Raw genomic sequence first — 23638 nt, forward strand, 5'->3', positions numbered from 1 at the left:
CATCTTTGAGAATCTAAAGATGCAACGCCGGCTGGATGTAGGTGTTAAATAAGATGACGTCTATAGTTTTTAGAAAAATATGCTTCGCATACAAAAATATAAAAGTGTTAGTGTGGTTATATCTGTGGTTTTTAACAGATACGCTTTGCATACAGAAGTAGAGTGAAAAAAAAGCTTCTAGAAGCGAGAGTGTGAAACTCGCTTATGCCAATCATGTATGTTTTTCTGCTTATTTTTCTTTGCTGAGATGTGTATACACGAGACATATGAGTCTCTTTAAACTGTGGGGTAGTTAAAGTGACATGTTGGGTGGGAGAGGTGACAAACCCACATAAGAGTGAACTGAAGTTCAGCTATATCTTTGCTGATATGTATGTAAGTGTGAATTCGGGTTTCGGCCCCCGTTGTGTATGGTGCATTCCTTCGCGGCCCCCCAAAGAAAATTTGGGACAAAAAACTGTTCTAAACTAGACATTTTACTAAAACACATATTAAATTATACAAAAAAGTAGTGCTTTTGGTTAGTAGCCTTATTTTTTATGTTTAATTACATAAAATTAATGTATTTTATAAAATGTCATAAAACTGGGCCCCCCTGGAACCATCTCGCGCCCCCCCCCCCCCCAGTTTGAAAACCCCTGACGTAGAGAACTGCAAGGTGAAAAGGGCATACACCCGAGTGTGGGGGGGTGTAGGAAACCTCTATGAGGCTATGCATGGGCCGAAGTCCATAAATACTGATGTTGCAGAAAGATCGGGGCCGAACTTCGTGGCGAAGGCTGATCGCATTATTTTTTTGATTCATTATTGTTTGTTATGAAAAATTTGTTCATTGGGCACCGCCCAAGGTTACCGAGTACCTACCTGGGTGATTCTCACGAAACCATTGAAACACCACGGCACTAATGATCATTACCGCAATGTGTCCGGCTGTGTTTGAACATGCGTTATGTTGTAATTTAATCAAATTAACACAAAAATATTAAGAAAAAAAATAAATGGATGTTTTGCTAGACTACTTTAGATGACAGAAAAAATATTTACAGAATATTCATGTATAATAATAATGAAGAAAAATTAGGAAAATGATGTGTCCATGCCTGATGTTCTCATCCTCCGCAACACTTTTTGAGAACAGTTTAAGCACACATACAGAATTTTAATAAAGTTTGATTTTGAGTGACCAAGCACATGGACCAGTTACTTCAAGATGGCTACCAGGTAAGATCATTTTTTTTACAGTTAATTTGAAATATTGTCTTGTCAGAATGCTTACACGACATTTTGATTATCATTACCGCAACAGATGCTTATTAAATGTTAATTTAATTAATAGAAGCATAATACTTTGATTTTAAATGCATGTGCAGAATCTCCAAATTATGTTCTTTCAGATTTGTCATGTCATTTTGAGAATATGTCAGTGTTGATGTTTTCTGACTGTTGCGGTAATGAGATTTTTTTAGGACTAATTTTTTAAATTATGTTACAAAAAGTGTTAAATGATAAGTAAAAGTTTTTAAATTAATGTTCCCATTTACTCCAGACTTTGTTTTTCAATGTCTAGTGGGAATGTCTAGTTTTTACATTTTCATGCTTGACATTTTTAAAACTAAGTTTTCGTGAGAATCTCCCACCTACGCACTCAACCCAACGGTAAGAAAGACCTACTACTTAACACTGTGATTTTGATGTATTAAAGGAGTACATTCATTCATGTGTTGGGGATAACTTATTGTTGAATCAGGTAGATGCAAGGTATTTAGGGAATACAGGCGGTATATCAAATACAACAAGTCTTGAGTTTTAGTGTGTTGTTCAAACTAGCAGTTATTAGACCGCTCATTAAAAAACCAAACCTTGACCAGGGAGATCTAAATAACTTTAGACCAATCTCAAATCTCCCTCTTCTTTCCAAAATATTAGAAAAGGTAGTGGCAAGCCAGCTACGCACATTCTTAGCAAATAATAGTACGTATGAAAAGTTCCAATCAGGATTCAGGCCCCACCATAGCACAGAGACAGCGCTGCTTAGAGTTACAAATGACCTTCTCCTAACATCCGACCGTGGTGAAATATCACTCCTTATATTATTAGACCTTAGTGCAGCCTTTGACACAATAGATCACACAATCTTACTTAATAGGCTAGAAAACTATGTTGGCATCAGTGGTCAGGCGTTAGCTTGGTTCAGATCGTATCTAACCAATCGCTATCTCTTTGTTTATGTAAATGAGGAGGAGTCACATCACTCCCTGGTTAAATACGGCGTACCGCAGGGATCGGTTTTAGGTCCTATCCTGTTCTCGTTATATATGTTACCTCTGGGAGATATTATCAGAAATCATAACATACAGTTTCACTGCTATGCAGATGACACACAGCTTTACATCTCCTCGCATCCTAGCGAAACACAAAATTTTTCTAAGCTATCAGACTGCATCAGCGATATAAGTGACTGGATGTCACATAATTTTCTTATGCTAAACTCCAATAAGACAGAGATACTTGTTATCGAACCGAATCGCTACAAATATAATATGACAGATTACAAGTTGCCCATAGATGGCTGCACTGTGGTGCCAACCTCCACGGTTAAGAATTTAGGTGTGATGTTCGACAGCAGTTTATCCTTCGACAGCCATATCTCCAATGTCTGCCGCACAGCATTCTTCCACCTTAGAAATATCTCAAAAATACGCCATATGTTGTCTGCATCAGATGCAGAGAAGCTTATCCACGCTTTTATGACCTCTAGAATAGACTATTGTAACTCGTTACTCGGAGGATGCCATGCAAAACAGGTCAACAAGCTTCAGCTAGTTCAAAACGCTTCTGCAAGAGTTCTTACTCGAACTAAGAAGTATGACCGCATAAGCCCAATTCTGGCATCTTTACACTGGCTACCAGTTAAATATCGTATACAATTTAAAATATTACTAATCACCTACAAAGCCTTAAATGGCCTAGCACCCTCATATCTTAGAGAATTATTATCAGAATACAATCCATCACGTGCATTGCGGTCACAAAATTCTGGCCTCTTAATTATCCCTAAAATATCAAAAGTGTCTAAAGGTGGCAGATCCTTTTCCTACTTAGCCCCTAAGCTATGGAATGATTTACCAACCGACGTCCGAAAATCAGAGACAGTAGATAACTTTAAATCTAGACTTTTCTCTTTAACAAGGCTTTCAAATTGTTGTTTTAACAATGGTACTTATCTCCTAATAGCTAGCTTGTACAACCTTATAAATAAATAAATTAATGAATAAATTAAAACCTTTTTTTCGTCAACACTCCAAAGCATGGTAAATCTCATTAATACTCTTTAGTAATATGCTGAAACTTTGAATTGGTTTTTGATTGAGTCTTAACTGCCAAATATGGCCGGCTTGCAATTTTGGCCTTTTCCCATGACCTTAAAATAGTATGTCATACAGAACCGTTTGCCACTGTACGTTAGCATTAACGACGGCAGTGGGGCCTCTGGCCTTAGTCAAACGAGTTCTGTTTCCGTTTCTAAAATCATTAACTATATGTAATACCTTAAAATAGTATGTCATACAGAACCGTTTGCCACTGTACGTTAGCATTAACGACGGCAGTGGGGCCTCTGGCCTTAGTCAAACGAGTTCTGTTTCCGCTTCTAAAATCATCAACTATATGTAATACACTTAACCAGCAATAGTTAGCCTGTCCGGAACCGAGCTGACTAAAACCACATTACTGTGTGACACTTGTTTTCTATGTGAACGGCCCCTACGCTAATAAGATTTTGTTTCTCTCTCCCTGTCTCGTCCTTGATCCCGAGGACGAGACAAACAGATCCAGTACCGGTACATGTGAAAGTCGGCACACAACTGATCTACTAGCTGTTCTTCAACGTGATGTCCAGCTGATGCCTGACCAAAGACCACCGGCAGAACCCGCTTAATCTCCGCTTAATCTCCGCTTAATCTCCTTCCGTTTCAATGTGTATATATATATATATATATACCTCCCAAGGGTTTTTTCCTCCTATGACTTTTTTTTACTTCCCCGGCTAAAATTCCGGGTTTTTTTTTCTCCTAGGCGGTTTTTCAACCCGGGGAGGCAGCCTTTTTGGGCTTAACTTCTATACGTTACATTAGTAATACGTTTGCTTATAATGTTGATTTATAGCCGTAGCAAATTTAACTGCTTGTGCTATCGTTTATTATGTTGTGCTATCTGTCGATTTTCTGTGCTTTTCACTGCATCTATTATGTAAAGCTGCTTTGATACAATTAAAAAATTGTGAAAAGCGCTATATAAATAAAATTGAATTGAATTTTAAGTTCCTTGTGTTTGTAAATACATTTATTTAAGTTGATTACACTTGTTTGTCTCATCATTTTAACTCTTTTAATCTCACACAGTAATCTGACCCCTTTTATCTATTTTGTGACTCAACCGATAAGGCTGATTGTTACAAATCCATACAAGTTAATCTATACACACATTGGGGAGAGGGGCAATCTCCAGTTCACCTAACCAGCATGTTTTTGGACTGTGGGAGGAAACCCCGGAGTCCCCGGAGCAAACCAACGTCTAGAAAGACCTCCTGACCCAGCCGAACCGGAGACCTTCTTGCTGTGAGGCAACAGTGCTACCCACTGAGCCAATGTGCCGGCCCATTTCAGTTTAATGCATGCCCTGAAGTGATGTTTTCATTCACACAATATACCACAGTCTTACCAAAGTGCCTTTTTGCTTTTATATTATTTTAATATAAACCATAAAACATATAATAAAAATAGAACATATAAATCTACAGTAATCTGGTAAAAAAATGACATAAAAACAGTGTTGCAGGCCCATTCATTTTTATTTAGACATTTTAGAGCTGGAATACAGTTTGGTTATAAAATTGGAGTAACAGGACATTGTTCTGCCTGATCCAGGAACAGTGTTTGGAACATGTGGTCGTAAAAACTGGGGTGATATCGACAAGCCCTCTCACAGTCCGGGCTAAAGTTTACCTCCAGTATCTGGGGCTGCATTACACGATCTCCTGAAGAAAAAAAGATATGAAAATTCTATCTGAAATTCTGAGATGTTAATGCAACTTTTTATGTGGCCCTGTCACAGTTTATAGAGTCCAAGCTGAGACAAAGAGATGTCTGATATACTGATAGAGATGAAACTGAACATAACTGATAAATAACTAAACATGCTGAACTTATATAAAAAACACATGTAAGGAGTTTTTGGAAACACTACATACATTTAAACCAATAAAGGATTAGCATTATGACTTTTATGCTAATATGAAGAGATCAATAATAAGGTCTAGGAGGACAGCACTTCTTATTTGTTGGGAAAATAAAATAAACAAGTATAAGAAAAGTGGCTTGATGGTCATTTATCAAATTAAGAAATATATGATTTTAAAGTTTGGGTTTGAACCCAAAGAAGAGCATCCAAATAAATGTTTTCTTTAAGGTGCAGTGTGTAAATTTTAGCAGCATCTAGTGGCGAGGTTGCGAATTGCAACCAACGGCTCAGTCCACTGCTCACCCCTCGATTTTGAAACGCATAGAGAAGCTATAGTAGCCGCCACCCGTAAAACATGTCATCGTTGAAGACCACTTAGTAAAAAAAGTTTGTCCCTTAAGGGCTTCTGTAGAAACATGGCGGCACAAAATGGCGACCTCCATGTAAGGGGACGCTCTGTGTATGTAGATAAAAACGTCTCATTCTAATGTAATAAAAAAATGATGGTTCATTATGAAAAGGTCTTTATACACCTCTGATAATTTAGTTTTTTATATTATTTTGCATTTTTGTCAAGAGATCATTCTAAAAATTACACATTGCACCTTTAAAAGCCATAAGATTCACTACTTAATTTTAATCTCTTTTAACGTATAAGTTACACAAAGGACAAACTGGAGCCTTCTTTAGTACCTGTAGTTGGCAATGACTGTGTTAGCAGTTTAACAAAAATTAACCACCACGCAAATGTACCTTCTGCAGTCTGGTCCCATTTTAACATGAGGTCGATGGCGTAAATAGCTCTTGAGGACGGATAGGGACAGATTCCGTATGGAGCCGGACGACAGGAGGCTGCCTGGAAGAGCTCGGAAAATGCTTTAAAGATATCCACCTAGAGAAACAAACAAATAAATAAATATAAAAATATACATTTATATGAATATATACAGAATAAACAGAAATGTAGACATATTAGAGGCCAGGACGAATGAAGCCGCACCTCAACTTGTTTCCATGGATACTGCGGATACTGGCTCTCGAACATGGGAATGAACTCGTCATAGTGAATCTGTCAGGATAAAAGCAACGACAGTACATTTGATCTGAACTTTACAGTCCTAAGTAGTCAGGTGTCTGAGAAAAACATTTGAAGAGTTTCGTTGCAAAACGAGATAATTTTTCAGAAATCTCGTTTTTTGGTTGTGCATTCCAATAGGCTTTATGCCCAGCTGCACTACTTCCTGAACTTCAGCCAGCTCCTTGTTTCCTGTCTGCCATTATTGGACAAACTAATTAATCCAGGTGTGTCTGATTATTGTTGTTGTGACTACTAACATTTGACAAAAATGTTAAAAACGGAGTTATCTCGTTTTGCAATGAAACTCTTCATTTCATATCATCAACGCAATGCATTTATTTGGTGAACTGATTCACATTATTTTTAAACATGCTTATCAAAAGAAAGAAAAAGAACAAAGTAACAAACAGAAAACACTTCACACTTCTTCTGCAGCTGGTTATCTTCAGGTTGAAAAAAAGCGTTTGATTCCTGGAAGCTGTTGATTTTGTGTTTGAGTACCAAGAAGAAAAAGGCAAATAAGTCAATTACACATTTCTCAGGTTTTCTACCTGTTTGAGCTGCACATTTTCAGCGTAGTTCATCACTGTGTAATGCTTCTGATAGTCATCCAGATGATCCAGTGAGAAAGGTCTGAAAGAGTGAGGAAGACATTGTCATGTGTTTGAACACTGGCATTATATTATCTTTCCCTGTCTCGTCTTTCAACCCGAGAAACTGGGTCCTGCTGCCGTGAAGCTCCTCAAACGAATGATCTACTGGCCTCCCATTATCGTGATGCCCAGCCCATGTCTTACCAGCGACCACCGACCACTTCTCTTTAAATTTAATATAAATTATTAAAACATTTGAAGAGTTTTGTTGCAAAACGAGTTAAATCCATTTTTTAACATTTTTATCAAAACATGTTTATTATTATGTTATCATGTTATTATTTTGTTTTATGGTGCTGCTTAGCTGTATTTTTTAAGTTATGAAGGTTTAAATCAAAACAAACCAACTGCAGTTACATTGAAATTAATTGGATGGCACAACCAAAAAACGAGATTTCTGAACAATAAAAAAAACGGTGGTTATCTCGTTTTGCAACGAAACTCTTCATTTAATTCCCATATTTTTTTTTTATAAAATATAAATATATAATATATCCTTTATAGGATCAGCTATGTCTGGCTCTCTCTCAAGGGTTTTTTTCTTCACAAGGGAGGTCATACAACCCCGTAGAACTAGAGTTAGAATTACATTACGTTACATATACGTTTCATTATTACTTCACTCACTAGTACAAATTCATTTTAGCCAATGTATTTTACTACTTGGTTTCTCCTAGGATTTTTCTGTTTTCTCCTGATTTTATTAATGTAAAGGCCTCATTATAGTTGTGCGTAGGTCCTACAGCGTAGCCTTGCCGGTGTAGGTTACGCATCGGTTTGCGTCGACGTGCAAACACACATGCAGACCGCTGATAGGCAGTATCCACGCGTGTAACCACAGTAGCAGCGTGACCGTCAACGAAGAAGCAGCTTGGCAAGTTAACCCACAAACGAAGAAGAAACAGCAACTTGTGTAGTTTTGAGAAGACAGAAGTGATGGAAGTAAATAAACAGCGACTTATATTGCAGTTTGAGTTAAATCACTCCTCAACTTGGCCTAACTTTGTTTTCACTATCGCAAACAGAAATACCTATGACGCAGTTTTTTTACCTGACGGGAGGGGTTCTAGTGGACCAATCACAGCGCTTGCTGTCTGCCTATAGACCATTTCAAAAGATGTAAACAACGCTGGTCCAGAAACACTTCCTGTTTCAGTTTGTGACTGTTTTTTATTATTTCACATATATCATTATCTTTAAGATGTTTGTTTCAGTTCTAATGTTCTGTTGGTTGTATTTTATCCCAACATTTATCTAGTGTTAAAAAACTGAAACAGGAAGTGCTTCTGGACCAGTGTTGTTTACATCTTTTGAAATGGTCTATAACTGACGCGCTGTTAAAAATTTTGCAAGGTGCACGTCAGGCTACGCAGAGGCTACAGATAACGTACGGCATAGACCTTATGCATGACAATAACATGGGCTTAAAGCTGCTTTAAAACAATTAAACAATTATGAAAAGCGTTTAATAAATTGAATTGAATTTGGTATTAATATATTTGCATGTCAACAGGTTTGCTTACATTATTCAAGAACTCTTTTTATTAAGGGACTTTCCTAACTTTAAGGGGAGGTTTCCCAGACTAAAATGCATGTTTGAGATGCTTTAATTTGAAAACATCTTGCGCTGACATATCTTAACATATATGAGTGCATTGTTTTGTCTCAAGATGCATACCAGTATCGTTTTTTTATAAGGCTTGCTTGTAAAAACAACTTTAATGCCCTAATATAAGTAGTATATAATCCTGGATTAATCTTAACTCTGTCCGGGAAACTACATGTTTTAGAAGTGTGAGTAAAGTATATATTTTATAAAAACAATTTTTTATGTAATATTGTATTATGCATGCAGCTATATATAGCTAGTTTCGCTTTGTTCTTGGATATCCAATATGCATCCTATTTAGTTATTGTCTTTTATTAACTTCTTTCTTTTATAATTTTTTAATGAATTTTATCAATCTGTCCTTATAAATTTTATATTTTTTCACTCACTGATAGTCATGCATATTTATAATTATCAGCTACATATAAACTAAGATAATGTTATGTGTGATCTGTTTATAAATAAGATCATTCATGCTGTAAGAGTTAATTCTTCCCCAGGTTTTGTGTTCCCATAACTGTACTCTCTGCAGATGTGAGATAAGGCAAGATCTGTTATATTTTCTTCAGGGAGGGAATCCACAGGTGCTTATCATTTCGAAACTCCCAAAAATTGGCCATGTCACCGTACCCTTTGCATGACCTGTGTTGCACAGTTCATATGGAGCCCTAATCCCAGTCTTTACTGCTGAAACCGTCTATAAACAGTGTACATTTCTCAGGGGGAAGGTGGGTTAGACTGACTTTTGAAGATCTCAGGGCTCTGCTATATTCTTCATCTCAACTTTAATTCTTAGGTACTGTACTTAATGTAAAAAATAAAATCTGCTCTTAGTTCTCAGTTGAGACCAAAACTATTGTTAGTGTGTATTGTGTAAAATCTCAAAATGACCCCATGATTTACTCTACCTCAAGCAATCCGAGATAAGCATGTCCATCATCTTTCAGACAAACAAATTTGGAGTTATTTTAATAATGCCCTTGCTCTTCCAAGCGTATAATGGGAGAAAACCGGGATCAAGCAACAACTTCTGACTTTGTAGCCCAAAAAAGTGCATTCATCCAAAGGTCTTTCGCAGGTGTTCAATGTGATTTTGTAAGAAAAATATCCTAATTTTAAACTTTATAAACTATAATAACTAACCAATTGGCAACACTACGCTTAAACTGTCTTGTGATTCACGCGAGTCCAACAATAGCGATCCACTTGTCAATCAAATTATCTAAAGTTCGGTAAAAAAAAAACTCATGCGAATAAAGCTGGTGAAAGTGTGTTTCCATCCAACAGCTTTAAAGCGAATAAAAACCTGTGCGTAATGAAGTCACATGCTGGTGTGCGATCAAATTGGTATATCGAACTGATTTGAGACATTTGAAGGTGTTTCCATTCATTTTCGCATTGAATTGCACAACAAAGTTTTGCTAGACAAAATGGATTGGCCTGTAAGATTAAAAATATAGGAATGTATTACTTGGTCACAACCCGCTGTGCTGATAGTGATCAAAGACTATTGTCACAGCTGTTTATCCAATACAATTGGGGTTAAAGGTGGTCTTCTGATTGGTCAGTTTGAATGTATTATGTTGGGTTTGGTCAAGAACAGTGGGGGTTAAAGGTGATCTTCTGATTGGTCAATTTGAATGTATCAAGTTAGGTTTAGTCACATGATCAAGAGATAGAGGATAAAAGTCAATGTTTTTATGAGCTCTGGGCTTTTGCATTTGGGCTTTTGCCTTTTCCCCTTTCCTTTCTTTCTTCACCTAAGTTCTGGGGTTTGGGCCATTAGGCCTAGATTTCAGTTCTCAAGTGTGAATCTCTTTCTTCTAAACTTTCTTTCTCTGTTCTCTATCTTATCAGGTAATATCTCACATACATTGGAAACAGTCAATTGTTTGTATTATTTACAATTTCATGCATTTATAGTGTAACCATTTCAACTGTAACTTTAAGTCAATACTGTAATTAAACCTTTTCATCTACAAATCTGTTGTTTAGTTTTGATTTAAGGTTAATACTTAAACGCTCCATATTGTGTTGTGGTTTTCTTTTTCCTCAAATGAAACAATCTTCAGTCTTAGGTTTTGATTTCAAGAGATAGACTTTTATTTTCCGGACAAATAAAAAGCCGGGGCCGCCCTGGTAAATCCCCCCAGAACCAGAGCGTGGTCCTGGGAGGATCCTCCAAAATCAGTCTGGCCCGCTGGGCCATGGCTTGGTAAATATATAGATTTTGGTTCCCTCCCCTCCATGGTTCAAACAATATGTTTCTGTTCAGGCTTATAACTTGAAGAACCACATGCCATTCCTCAGACCAGTGTCTCCTTCCCATGACCTATTTGACTCTAGGCTATTTATTATACTAAGACCCTCTGTAACCTTTGACATGAAACTATGTGTATATACACAGCTGGGTTGTAATAGTAATCTCATGGTAAACTCATGACACACATACTGCCTAACACATGACACCCAAATTGCATGTGATTATAATGGTAAACTCATATTCATGTAGATTGGGATTAAAATAAACTTCTTCAATTGCAATACAATAAATTCGTACTCTAGCAATGCTCCCAGACATATTGTGTCCGAAACCCGGGAACGATTGCAGTTTTGTTCCCCTTCCAAACCTGAGATCCCTTACAGTTATTTCACAAGTTATTATAGTGCTTATGTGCCAGATGATATCAAGCTATAATAATACGAAAACGACGCTATCAACAATTTGCTATGATGATGCAGATGCACGTAAATGCCCGACGACAACGGAGGCATTAACGTGAAATGATAGTACGGATCATGTTGTGGTTTTCCTTTTCTTCAAATAAAACCATCTTCAGTCTTAGGTTTTGATTTCAAAGATGGACTTTATTGTTAGTGAAATAAAGCCGTGAGGAGATCTTGCAAGATCCACTGCCTTCTTCTGGCATCATGGCTGATATATATATGCTTTGGCTCCCTCCCCTCCATATGCTTAAAACAATATAGGATTTGTGATAGGAAGAACCACATGACAGTCCTCAGACCAGTGTCTCCTTTCCATGACCTATTTGACCCTGGGCTATTCCCTTTGTGCCCGACATGAATACACACATCTGTTCTTAAATCCACACAGATGGCTTTTAAACTCCTAACACATAAGGCATAGTTGGATTATAATGGTAAACTCATGCTGCACATTTAAAGATTAAAATAAACTACTTCATAATATAAGGCATAGTTGGATTATAATGGTAAACTCATGATGCACATTTAAAGATTAAAATAAACTACTTCAATCAATGCTTAAAGCGCTCCTCAAAGTAAATGAGAATGATAACGTGACATCTTACATGAGCTGTTAGTATTAGAAGCCAAGGAAGCTACGAGGGGTCTTTGGCCGAGGATCTGATCCATCTCATCAAGGTCGAATTTGCTTTTATTTTCCCTCCGGCACCGCTGCGAAATAACTCTCTTTTTTAAACATATATCGCTGTTTGAGCACCTACCATTTACTCCGGAGGACGTCCCACATCTTGTCATAACCATTGCTGGACATTTCCTTCGTGAGTTCCTGATCAATTACGGCATTTCTTAGATATCTGCTATCTAAAATAGCCGTTATATTTCTCCGGATAAATTACATTTAAAAAGTATCTCGTCTCCTCGTTTGTCCACTTACATCTGACTTTGATGACACTCGCCATATGTGCTACCAGAGTAGAAATGACCTAAAACTCTTTCTTCTTCGTTTTTTGGCGAGTTACAACCATAAAATGAACTAAAACTTAAATCGCAAATAACGTTTCCATCAGCGTTTATCGCATAAGCCATATATCGATCAAGATAAAATCCGATGAGATCGAACGTATTTCTTTTCAGTCGATATTCATGAAATTCAATCGAATTTTACTGTTTCCATAAGGCATTTTTCATTCAAAATCACTTAATTTGGATAAAACGTGTAGATGGAAACATGGTTACTGTAAAAAATTGCTGCAATTTTGCAGCTGGTTGCCAGTAAGTTACTGTAGAAGATAAAGACTGAAAATCTTTCATGTTCATTTAACTTTGAACAAACTGTTGCCGGTAAATAACATAAATGTAAAATCTACAGTAAGTTACTGGCAGCTAGTTGCCAGTAAAACCCAGTAATACTGTAATTTCTACAGAATATTTTTTACAGTGAAGATGACGCCGTTAACGGAAGCTAGTTATTACAGTTTATAAAGTTTATACTATGAATTTTTTTCTCATACAAATGTAATACCATACACTATCGCATCGATTACATGCAGAAGATCTTTATTAACCCATTGGAGCGGATTACCTCTGTGAAGGATTAATGCACTTTTTGGGGTTTAAAGTCGAAAGTTGTTCCCTATCATTTCTCCATCCTCCCTGATTCTTATCCATGCCTCCAGACAAACTTGTTATCTATATATGTTGTAGACTCTATTGCCTGGTTAACCCTATCTTAACAACCTTATGGGTAAACTAAGGGGTTGCTTACAAGAGTTTTCAACTAAAAACAGAAACTTTTTTATTTGTTTTGGCTGCTTATTTACATGACAATGGCATTTTGGAGGCCTAAACACAGACTTTTGAAAATGGGTTTTAAAGTGCAGGCTTTTGAAAATGACAAAAATATATAAATGTAAAAATAGTAATGTCATGGTTAGACATTGTGTCAGATCGTTTACGCAGATCTGTGTGAATAGGGATTGTTTAACAATGTTGTTGTCTGTACAGACAAAAACGCAAAGGAAAACTTTTATGTATTCAGTACATCGCTGTTGTGAAAATGTACCATGAAAGTGTCAGGATAAAATGCCTGAACTTTTCTAGATTATACAACCAATTTTTTATCAAAAAAAAGAGCTGTTAACCTTTGGATCTTTGCCTTGTCGTCTTGACCAATAAAGTCTGATTTTTGACACCTGGCATTTCTTGGTACAAGAGATTTCTTTTTTATGAAAGAGAAGTCTTTTCACAACAAGATGAGAAAAATGTATAATAAGTGAATATAACATTAATAAAAATGTAATATTATTAATATTAGTAAAAATATGAATTTGTTTATCAATAATTCTAATACAGCAAGTACATTCCTAAGATCCGCGTATAAATTATGTTTCAAAGTAAAACGAATTTTAATTTGGGACATATGTTAAAATGACACCAAATGCAATGCAAATGATCTTAACAAGATATGAAACATACAACAAAATATGAGAGGTTTCTCGTTTGTTGTGTTTATAGGTTGTATACATGGAAGAGTAATTTTTTAATTGCATCTGTGTAAGAAAGACAAGACATTGTATTGTTTGATGTAATGCAGCGTATAGGAAAATGTAACTGACGTGAAGGAGAATGGGTGCGTGATGGCAAGCAAAAACATAAAGATAAAGGCGGTTGGAAGACACTAAAATAAAAATAGCAGGCAGCAGTAGCCCTAATCTTGAGCCAGATGAGGAAGAGACAGCAGCAGTTGCTCCTGAGCCAGCGGTTCTGCTTTTTTATGTAGATTTCAAGTCATTTTTAGTTCATACAAAAATAAATGTATTTATTTCGATGTTATTTATTTATATGTGACATTTGTATAAATGTGATCTGCTGTAATATTATGAGAAAGTAGCAGCTGTTTGTAGTTGTGCTGGGGAGGGGGAATCCAGGGCCATTTATTACTACCAGTCTGTCCCTATCTGTCGAGTTCTGGTTTTCCTTCACTGCACTGCATAACTGTCTTTGTGTTTTGTGCGTAGGAGAGGGATGTGGTGGGAGGTTTCAAGACTTTAAAATTTTCAAGACTTTAAATGATTGTGAAATGTTTTATATACTTGACTAAAGGTCAACGTAAATTAATACTTTTGCCGCCATTAAGTTACATTATTAACTGCTTAGTGCCACTGCATTGTTTTAGTTTAAAATTCTTTATTACATGTAACCTAAATGTGACCCTGGACCACAAAAGCAGTCAGTCAGTTGCATGGGTACATTTGTAGCAAGAGTCATAAATCATTATTGCTCCAAGGCCAGTTTTTATTTAGTTCTTCATAAAAATATTTCATATATGTTTTGGGGAGTTATTAAAAAAGTATAATTTAAGGTCTTTATAATATTTTTCATTATGACAGTAACTAATTTTGACTTCCTAATAAACTTCTAAGTGTCTGCTTTCAAACGAGACCAAACGTATGCCTTTAGTGCAAAGGCGTCATAAACTTGATCTATTTTAGTTTGGCTATGACTTTTTTAAAGTGGCATTTCAGGTTAACTGGAAAAAAATATTACCACATCTAAATCTGCAACATGTTTAATAGACCCCATATCGACCATATGGTTTTTGACCGTTATAATTTTATTCATATACATGGGAATCACCAAAACTAATGCAAGTAAAATATGTGCAATAAACACGTGAAATACCAATATTACTTATTTAAACTGAGCACAGTATTCGTCCATTCTTCTTATTTTACATATTTCTCCATTGTATATAACATGCCTGTACATATACATAGTTGTATGTTGTGTATTTTTAAATATGTGTACAACTTTTATTACTTATTTCTTTGTTTTTTTATTATCTGTGCCTGGTCACTGTCATTCTGTTTGTGCTGTGGTAGCTTCTGTCACCAAAACAAATTCCTTGTAGTGTAAACAAATGTCAATAAAAGCTCTTCTGATTCTGATATCATTACCACGAGGATCTGTCTTAGGGCCTTTGCTATTTTTAAAATATATGCTGCACATTGGAAATATTATTAGAAAGCAAAGGATCAGCTTCCAGTGCCATGGAGACGATATTCAGTTATATACCTCTTCGAGACCAGATAAAACCCTCTAAACTATACAAGTTGGCTGAATGCAAAAAAGACATAAAACGCTGAATGACCAGTTACGCCTTCTTTTAAATTAAGATAAGACATATATACTAGTAACAGGACCAAAGAGTCGTAAGCAGAATAATTTGGAGTTAAATGTGCAAATAAAAGATGTAATGTCACCTCAGCAAATACAGTAAATGATTTAAGCCTTATATTAGACAGACATCTTTCTTTTAAAAATCATATCTCACATTTCACAAAAACAGCCTTCTTCCATATTAGAAACATTCTCAAGCTGTGGAAAATATCTCTTATGCAGAGAAGCTTGCTCATAAATTTATGTCAGCTAGATTAGATTACTGTAATGCTCTTCCGGAGCGGCTGTCCTGCATCCTCAATAAATAAACTACGATAAGTGCAAAACACAGCTGCTAGAGCTCTTACGCAAGTTTAACCATATAACCTAAATTTGCACATCAAAATCAGTGTAAAATCAACACTGCTGGTGTATATATGGGGACCACCAGGTCTGGTGTTACTCATATAAACACCAGCAGTGTACATTTAATTTTGCTGTGACCAATTAAATTCTGTAATGATAACAAAATATTGCTACTCACTTAAAAAGCCCTATGCATTTAACAAAACCTCTGAAAAACTACAAAAAAGTTCCTGTAACTGTTGAATACTGCTAAGAAAACAAGACCAAATTAATACACAATACTAATGTATTTATTGATGTGTCCTCTTTTATATTGCTGTTTGGTGACTCTGTCACTCCCGAGGTTTGCTTTTGTTGGAATTAAACAGACACTAGACTGTAATGGTCACAATACATCTAGAAAAGATGATTAAAGGCAAAACTGGAGTGGTCTCTTAATTATTTCCTTGGCTGTAGAGTATTTATAATAGAATATACAGTATTATTGCAAGTTTTATTGTCCTAATAAATAGATTATCTATTAAAATGGTATATACTTTTCATTGACTTTTAAACAATTAGTTAAATCATTATTATTATCATTTTAAATTATGAGTCTATCTTATTGGGATATGAATGTGTTTATCAGACTTATGATTTGGTGAGAACTTTACAAAAACACTCTACTGAGATTCCTCTTAACAGATGATAACTGGAGTTTACAGCAAGTATGGAGACAAAATGTCCCGATGTCTGATATAAGAGAAAAACAAATCTGTCTTATTGAATATGACTGGTAGTTAGGGAGGAGTATCAAGAGTACAAAAGGAGAAGTTGAGGAGATGCTGTTGGTCACATGCAGACGCTGTGCAAGCCTGTTGACCTTTCTTACAAGAAATGCATGCTTGTCTGTATCTTACTTAAAGGCGGAGTCCACGATGTTTGAAAAACGCGTTGGAAAATGAGACGGGCCGACTACCAAAACACACTTATAGCCAATCAAATCAAATGCCGGGTTGCGTATGTGTGGGGCGGGTCTATCAACAGAAGGTCCAGATTCTATTGGGGTAGGGGCGTGTTTGTTTAGGTGATTTCAAATATCAACATTGGCTTTCAAACATCATGGACTCCGCCTTTAAAGGAATAGTCTACTCATTTTCAATATTAAATATGTTATTACCTTAACTAAGAATTGTTGATACATCCCTCTATCATCTGTGTGCGTGCACGTAAGCACTGGAGCGCGCTGCGACACTTCAATAGCATTTAGCTTAGCCCCATTCATTCAATGGTACCATTTAGAGATAGAAGTGACCAAACACATCAACGTTTTTCCTATTTGGGACGAGTGGTTGTACGAGCAGGTTTGGTGGTACAGGGTGAAACGTGGCGCTTTTCTGGGCGGATTTGGAGGAGGAACTATGTTTTGTGGCGTGGTAGCACTTTTGGGAGTACTTCGACTCGCCTGAAAAGTCCGCTCCCCTTCTCACTCTCATAATGGGAGAGGGAGGGTGTTACTGCGCCGAGTCGAAGTGCTCCCAAAGGTGCTATTGCGCCATGAAGTGTAGTTCCTCTTTTGGGTCCGCTTGGAGAGGCGCTACGTTTTGTTTTGTACCACCAGGCTTGCTCGTGTGGCTACTCGTCTTGAATGGGAGGGGCGTTGATGTGTTTGGTCACTTCTGGCTTTGTCTCTGATTGGTGCCGTTGAGTGAATGGGGCTAAGCTAAACGCTATCGAAGTGTCGCAACGTGCTCCAGCGCTTACGTGCATGCACACAGATGATAGAGGGATGTATCAACAATTCTTAGTTAAGGTAATAACATATTTTAATATTGAAAATGAGTAGACTATTCCTTTAAATGGGCCATGGCATGAAAATCTGACTTTTTCCATGTTTAAGTGCTATGATTGGATCCCCAGTGCTTCTATCAACCTAGAAAATGTGAAAAAGATCAACCCAGTAACTTAGTTTTGGTAAACCATTCTCTGCAAGCACATAAAAAAACAGGTAGTTGAAATTTGGCTCTCCTTATGATGTCATAAGGAGCTCTTATTATAACAATACCACCCCTTAATCTGCTCTATCCAACCACAGCACTGCCATTTAGTGCAGAGAAAAGCACAATAGGGTTTTAAGTGCAACAAACCACCATCATTGTGATCAGTGTTTGAATTTCATCAGCTCATTTGCATTTTAAAGGACACACCCAAAACGGCACATTTTTGCACACACCTACAAAGTGTCAATTTTAACATGTTATAATAAATTATTTATATGTTATTTTGAACTAAAACTTCACATATGTGCTCTGGGGACACCAAAGATTTATTTGACATCTTAAAAAAGTCTTGTGACATGGCCCCTTTAAAAACTGCCACAACAAAGAATAAAAAAGATATTAAGAAAATGAAGTGAATATACAGTATATTCATATATACTTTTACTTTAAATCTGCTTAATCCTGGCAGCCTCAGCTCATTTAGAAATATTTTGTCTGTGTTGGATTGAATGTTTCACTTACACTCATTTATTTTATTTCATCTTCCACATTTCATGATATTTACCATAACATATTAACTATGAATAAAACACAGTAATGAAACTTCAACTAATACCTGTAGAGATTGCATAACTTTCCTAGTTTGTTCAAATCAGCAATTTAGTGTGGTCCATTAGCCAGCAGTTGCATATGGAATAGTTTGATCCAGCAGCAACATACAGTACAAAGTTGCCAAAGTCAGCAAACTTATTTGTATCAAAGGTTCACAAATGGTCCTAGACGTATCTTTCAGACATATATATTGTGACTTGACACATTGAGCGATAGCAGATGTTCCGTGTTTCAATTTTTGTGCCAAGATTGACATGCTTACTTCTCCTTTCCGTGTATAAACATCCCCTCATTGAGTAAAGACTTGACTGAACAACATTGTCTATGTCTACTGCTGGTCTGAAAAAAATTCTAATTTAAAAGAAAACATGTCAGATGCATTTAAGAGGTTTTTGCATCTGTACTCTTTATATATTCAAGTAAATGGTCCTGCAGTTAAAACATCTTTTGTACTTTTTTTACATTTTATCTTACATCTTGAAACATGATCCAAATAGTTTCCCTTAGCCATTCCATGTTCCATTTCCCTGTTTGTGCTGAATTAACATTTTATTTCCTCTTTTACCATATAAATGAACCTCTCACAAATAAATGCTATGACTTTTGAGTAAACTTCACTTTGATGTCTGTATTAGGGATGATCCGATAGATCGGCAGCAGATCATTGCATTAAATGACTCGATAGGTACTCGCCAAATTTGCCGATCTCATGAACCAATCTTTGTTTACTTCTGTCTCATGGATGCGATTTGAGACCAATTTTATGCAGTGTGAGCATTTTTACAACCTGTTGCTCATGTGCGACATGCAGATTTGGATTTCTCTCTCTGCCTTTACAGAGATATGCATATTTTCTTTGAGGACGCGCTCCGGTCCTAACATCCTCACATCCCCATCAAACAGCGTATATAACATATATATATATCACGGACATTACATCTTCATGACGAACATTTATTATTTGCAGGCGTTTAAATGTTTTTGACAGTTTAAACTGTTAAGCGTCGCCGTCCCGAATATGGGACACCTAAGTTTGCATTAATATTGTTGATGTAAATTTTAATCCATCACTACAAACTATATATCGTTGGAAAGGTCTAAGCCTCCAGAATAGACATTTCAACAGTGTTTTATAAAATAAATTATGTAGGGAGAATAATTGATTCATTTATGAAGAGAGTGTGCCTCAAAACATTTATTTTCTGCTAAATGTCACTGTCCCACCATGCAGCAAGACGACTACATTTACTTCAATGTTTGCATATGAATTCTTATCTAATCATGACAAACTGTATATTGTTTGAGAGCTCCAAGAGTGTAGATTTAACTCAATAGGGTTGGGTGACGCTTAAAAGGTTAAGCTTTAATTTTACTCACGGCTGCTCTCGACACTGCCTGTCATTCAGCGCGACGGAACAAAGATCTCTCTCGTGTCTTAAAGCTACAGTAACCAAATTCATTCATCAATAATATTTAAGAGAAAAATCTCTCCCTGCTCTTGCCTGAAGAACTGTTGTACTTTATAAGAATCAGTGTATATTTACCATCCTTTTAACAGACATAAACCTTTTTAAAGGCGTATTAAATTGCTCTGTGTAGAAGGAATATTTGTTGTGCTTTTTTATTTGATTCTCTACACAAACAATAATATACTTAATAGGGCTGCCCCCTAATAGTTGACTAATCATTAATCAACCAGGAGAGGCATGTTTGAAAACATTTTAATTAGTTGATTAGTCGCAGGAAAAACTTAGTCCTTGATTGATAGAGATGTGAGGTGGAGTGATCATTTCTAGAGGGTCATTTTTTAACCAAAATGTTGAATTGCATACTCATTATATGTATGCAGTATTCTTTCAACCTCAAAAATATATCTCATCATTTTTGAAATATAAGCGGTATAGGATACAACGTTACCCATGTCCGCTAGCGCTAACGTGTGCCAATATCTGGCACATATTCAAGTGTTCGTTTGTGTGGAACTGTGTACAGGGTGTCCAGAAAGCAAAAGGCTTTGCCAAAAAGTGAGGAATGCTATAAGCTGATCCTCGCTTGGGGAAGCACCTGCATCTCCATTTCCCCAAGCGAGGATCAGTCCAGATGTTTATACAGTAAAGATGCGTGTATCGACTTCACTGACAGAAGGACACAGAGCTCAGTTTTTCCTGACAACGTGGACAAACTCGGGTCCTTTTTTTATAGGCTTTTCCTTTTCGAGGAGAAAGTCACGCAGGGTCAATCCTTGTTTTTATTTTAGTGTTTTTAGTTTTCTGCTTTATATTTTATTTATGTGCTGTTAATGCATAGACAATATTTAGTTTGTTTGCATTCTGACTACAGTTTATTTTAAATTTTAAAACAGTAGCCATAATTATTTTCACAGATTTTTCTCCTTCAAGTGTTTCAATTTACTGTAGATATTTATTTATTAGTTTTAATATAATATATATGACATATTTATGTTGGGTTTTGACCTCTGAGAAGCCTTCAGCATTTGTATTACCACTAATATTTTCCTTTAAAGTGTTTCAATTTACAGTACATTATTTATTTGTTTCTAATTAAAAATATATCTTAAACTTAAAAAACTAACATTTAAACAGATTTTATGAGAAAAATTATATTAAAGACTATTTTTGCATTTTAACCTCAGAGTTTTCATTTGATGGTAATGCTGTCGGATTTCTTTTGAAGTGTTTAAATTTGCTGCAAATTTATTTATTCATTCATTGGACTCTAATTAATATATCCTAAACTTAACAAAAAATTCAAAATTTTGTGTTTAAAGCTCAGGTAACACACGCTGTTTCTGCATTTCTGATGTTAATCAGGAGTATCTATAGAGTAGTATGACATCCTTTATATCTCCGAAGAGTCTTAAGCTTAATCAGATTTATAAAAGAAAGATTAGCTTTACCGAATCTTTCCGATAACTTACAAAAAAATGAAGAAGGAGGAGTTACTACCGCGGGAGGAGCGAGTACGAGTCATGCAACACTATACAACACTGTTTTAACTTTTGATTCACTACATGTTCGTGTCATTACACGCGCCTATTTCCAACATAAGACAGAAGTCTTACTTACCGCATGCAACTCGTCATGACACGGTTGGGAAAACCCAGCGCATCAAACACACACGCAAAACTCCGCTGCTACCCCGGATAATAAACTATATCCATTGTTTCCATAAGGCTGGATGTCTTCTCCTTACATCCAAAAACACAATTTATCTTTCGTGCCATTGTTGACTTTTGAAACTAAACAAACTGAGTGGCGTGATAAGCTGTTTGCAAGCTCTAGCGTCTCCCGCTGATTGACGGGTGGGCGGGGTTTTCCGGGGGAAGTGCCCATATAAAGAAGTGATACGTATAGAAAACCCCTGAAACGTCAGTTGGACCTGTAATCAAAAAAAACTTTCCGAAACCTGTACGAACCCTGGCGAAGTGCATTTGGCACAGAAATACTCTTTGCCGCCGTTTAGCATGAGGAAACAACTCTATAACTGTGTTAATAAGTCAGAATGCTTGAAATACCATTGAACCCCCCCTTTAAAGAAAAGACTGCTGTTTATAGTGTTTTAGAAACAATGTTGCATCTCTGTACAGTATGTGTGTGCGCTGCTCATCTGCAAAGCCACAGAAACAGACAAAAACGAAAACATCGATTAAAAAACAGCACAGAAAAAGAGCTTGAAAAATTACATGTGAACAAATTTCAGAGATGCCGATTTGCACAGTACTTTGATCATCATTTGATCACAGGACATGGCGTTCAGCGAAGGTCATTTGCGGGCGAATTTTTACTTTAAAAATTACAGACGCCAATTGGCACGGAATTAAGATCACAGACAACCTCCGCAATTATAACAAATGACTAGAGGTCACCAGATAATACTAATTCTGTGTGAATAGAGCGTAACTTGTACATTGTAACTGATTTAATACTTTGCATTTATATATCATTTAAATCGCCAGGTCTCCTGAGTGCTTAATTTATATTTTAAAGGTTTATTATTATGGTTCAGTATGTATCTGTAACATAAAACAATGCTAGAAATGTTACACATAATGTTGTTTCTTATCACTGAAACTAAAACTATTATCAGATGCTCGCGCCACCGTATATATATTTAATAAATTAATATCATAACTCTACGATTAGTCGAATAATAGCGAAAACGAACGACTACTAGTCGTTACTGTTACAGTAAAGAGCTTGTATATTAGCTTGAAGAATCAGAACCGGACATTGGTATCGGCCGATCATGAAGACAACAAATTGTTGGTTCCTGATGTTTCTTTGCTCCATTACCAACCTGATGTGACCTTCCTAAACAAATCGTTTTAACAGTTTGACATATACTTTTATCTAAAAGAACAAATGTATCTCGTTTACTATTTCATAATAATTACAGTGAATTTTGGCAGATGTAGCAAACAACAGAACAATAGCAGCATTCGACACAACACAATAGATCATGATATCCCGTCTACAAAGACTTTACCAAGTAGCTGGTTTTCAGGGATCTGTGCTGAACTGGTTTGCTTCCTATCTGAAGGACAGATCTTTTTGTTTTGGACAAAAAGATATTTTGTTTGTTTTGGATTGTGTTTTTACTTCTGCACTGTTCTTTTTGTTTTTACTTGATGTACAGCACTTTGGCTGCAACGGCTGTTGTTTTAAATGCGCTTTATAAATTAATAAACTAAACTAAACTAAACTAGCACAGCATATCATTCTACAAAATAGTTTGACAATTTTTGTAACCTGAGCTATTTAGTTAACACATGTGCTTAAAGTCATCACTTTCATTAATGATGAACATGTTTTCAGAACTATCTCAATGATCTAGCGATGCATATGTGTGTGTGAAGAGATTTACTTGTTTGCAAACCGCAGCCAGAACACGTTGTATGCATAAAGGCGCAGAGGTTCAGCGGATCGCAGTAGCACCATGTAGCGGATGTCGAACTTCACCATGCCCACCTCTTCTCTATGAAACAACACTGGGTCCTCCAAATATTTACTTACCACCTGAAAGAGACACATGCAGACGATCAGTTTGCATGCATGTTCGCCATAAAATGATAGAAAATGAGCAATCAGTGTTTTAAAGGAGTACACTGGAGGTAAACTGATTGTTTAAAGGGATCACACATGCTTTTGAGGCTTGTGCACTGATATTTTAAGTTATTGTGAGATTTTGCAAATGTAAA

The 23638-nt window shown here is 36.2% G+C and overlaps 1 protein-coding gene across 2 annotated transcripts in view; it reads right to left on the minus strand.

Annotated features, from left to right (window-relative positions):
* Window positions 1–4830: 4830 nt before the first annotated feature.
* The window catches only part of ttll12 (tubulin tyrosine ligase-like family, member 12), a 67258-nt gene continuing 48450 nt past the window's right edge, over window positions 4831–23638 (minus strand). For both annotated transcript variants that reach the window (XM_073876068.1, XM_055189823.2), the window contains exons 10-14: window positions 23305–23456; window positions 6868–6949; window positions 6239–6307; window positions 5992–6130; window positions 4831–5035 (exon numbers count right to left, since the gene is read on the minus strand). In XM_073876068.1, coding sequence (XP_073732169.1) covers window positions 4884–5035; window positions 5992–6130; window positions 6239–6307; window positions 6868–6949; window positions 23305–23456 — 594 coding nt within the window. In that variant the 3' untranslated portion in view covers window positions 4831–4883. The remainder of the gene's footprint in view (window positions 5036–5991; window positions 6131–6238; window positions 6308–6867; window positions 6950–23304; window positions 23457–23638) is intronic.

Source organism: Misgurnus anguillicaudatus, chromosome 1, assembly GCF_027580225.2.
Source record: "Misgurnus anguillicaudatus chromosome 1, ASM2758022v2, whole genome shotgun sequence".
In the NCBI taxonomy this organism is placed as follows: Eukaryota; Metazoa; Chordata; class Actinopteri; order Cypriniformes; family Cobitidae; genus Misgurnus; species Misgurnus anguillicaudatus.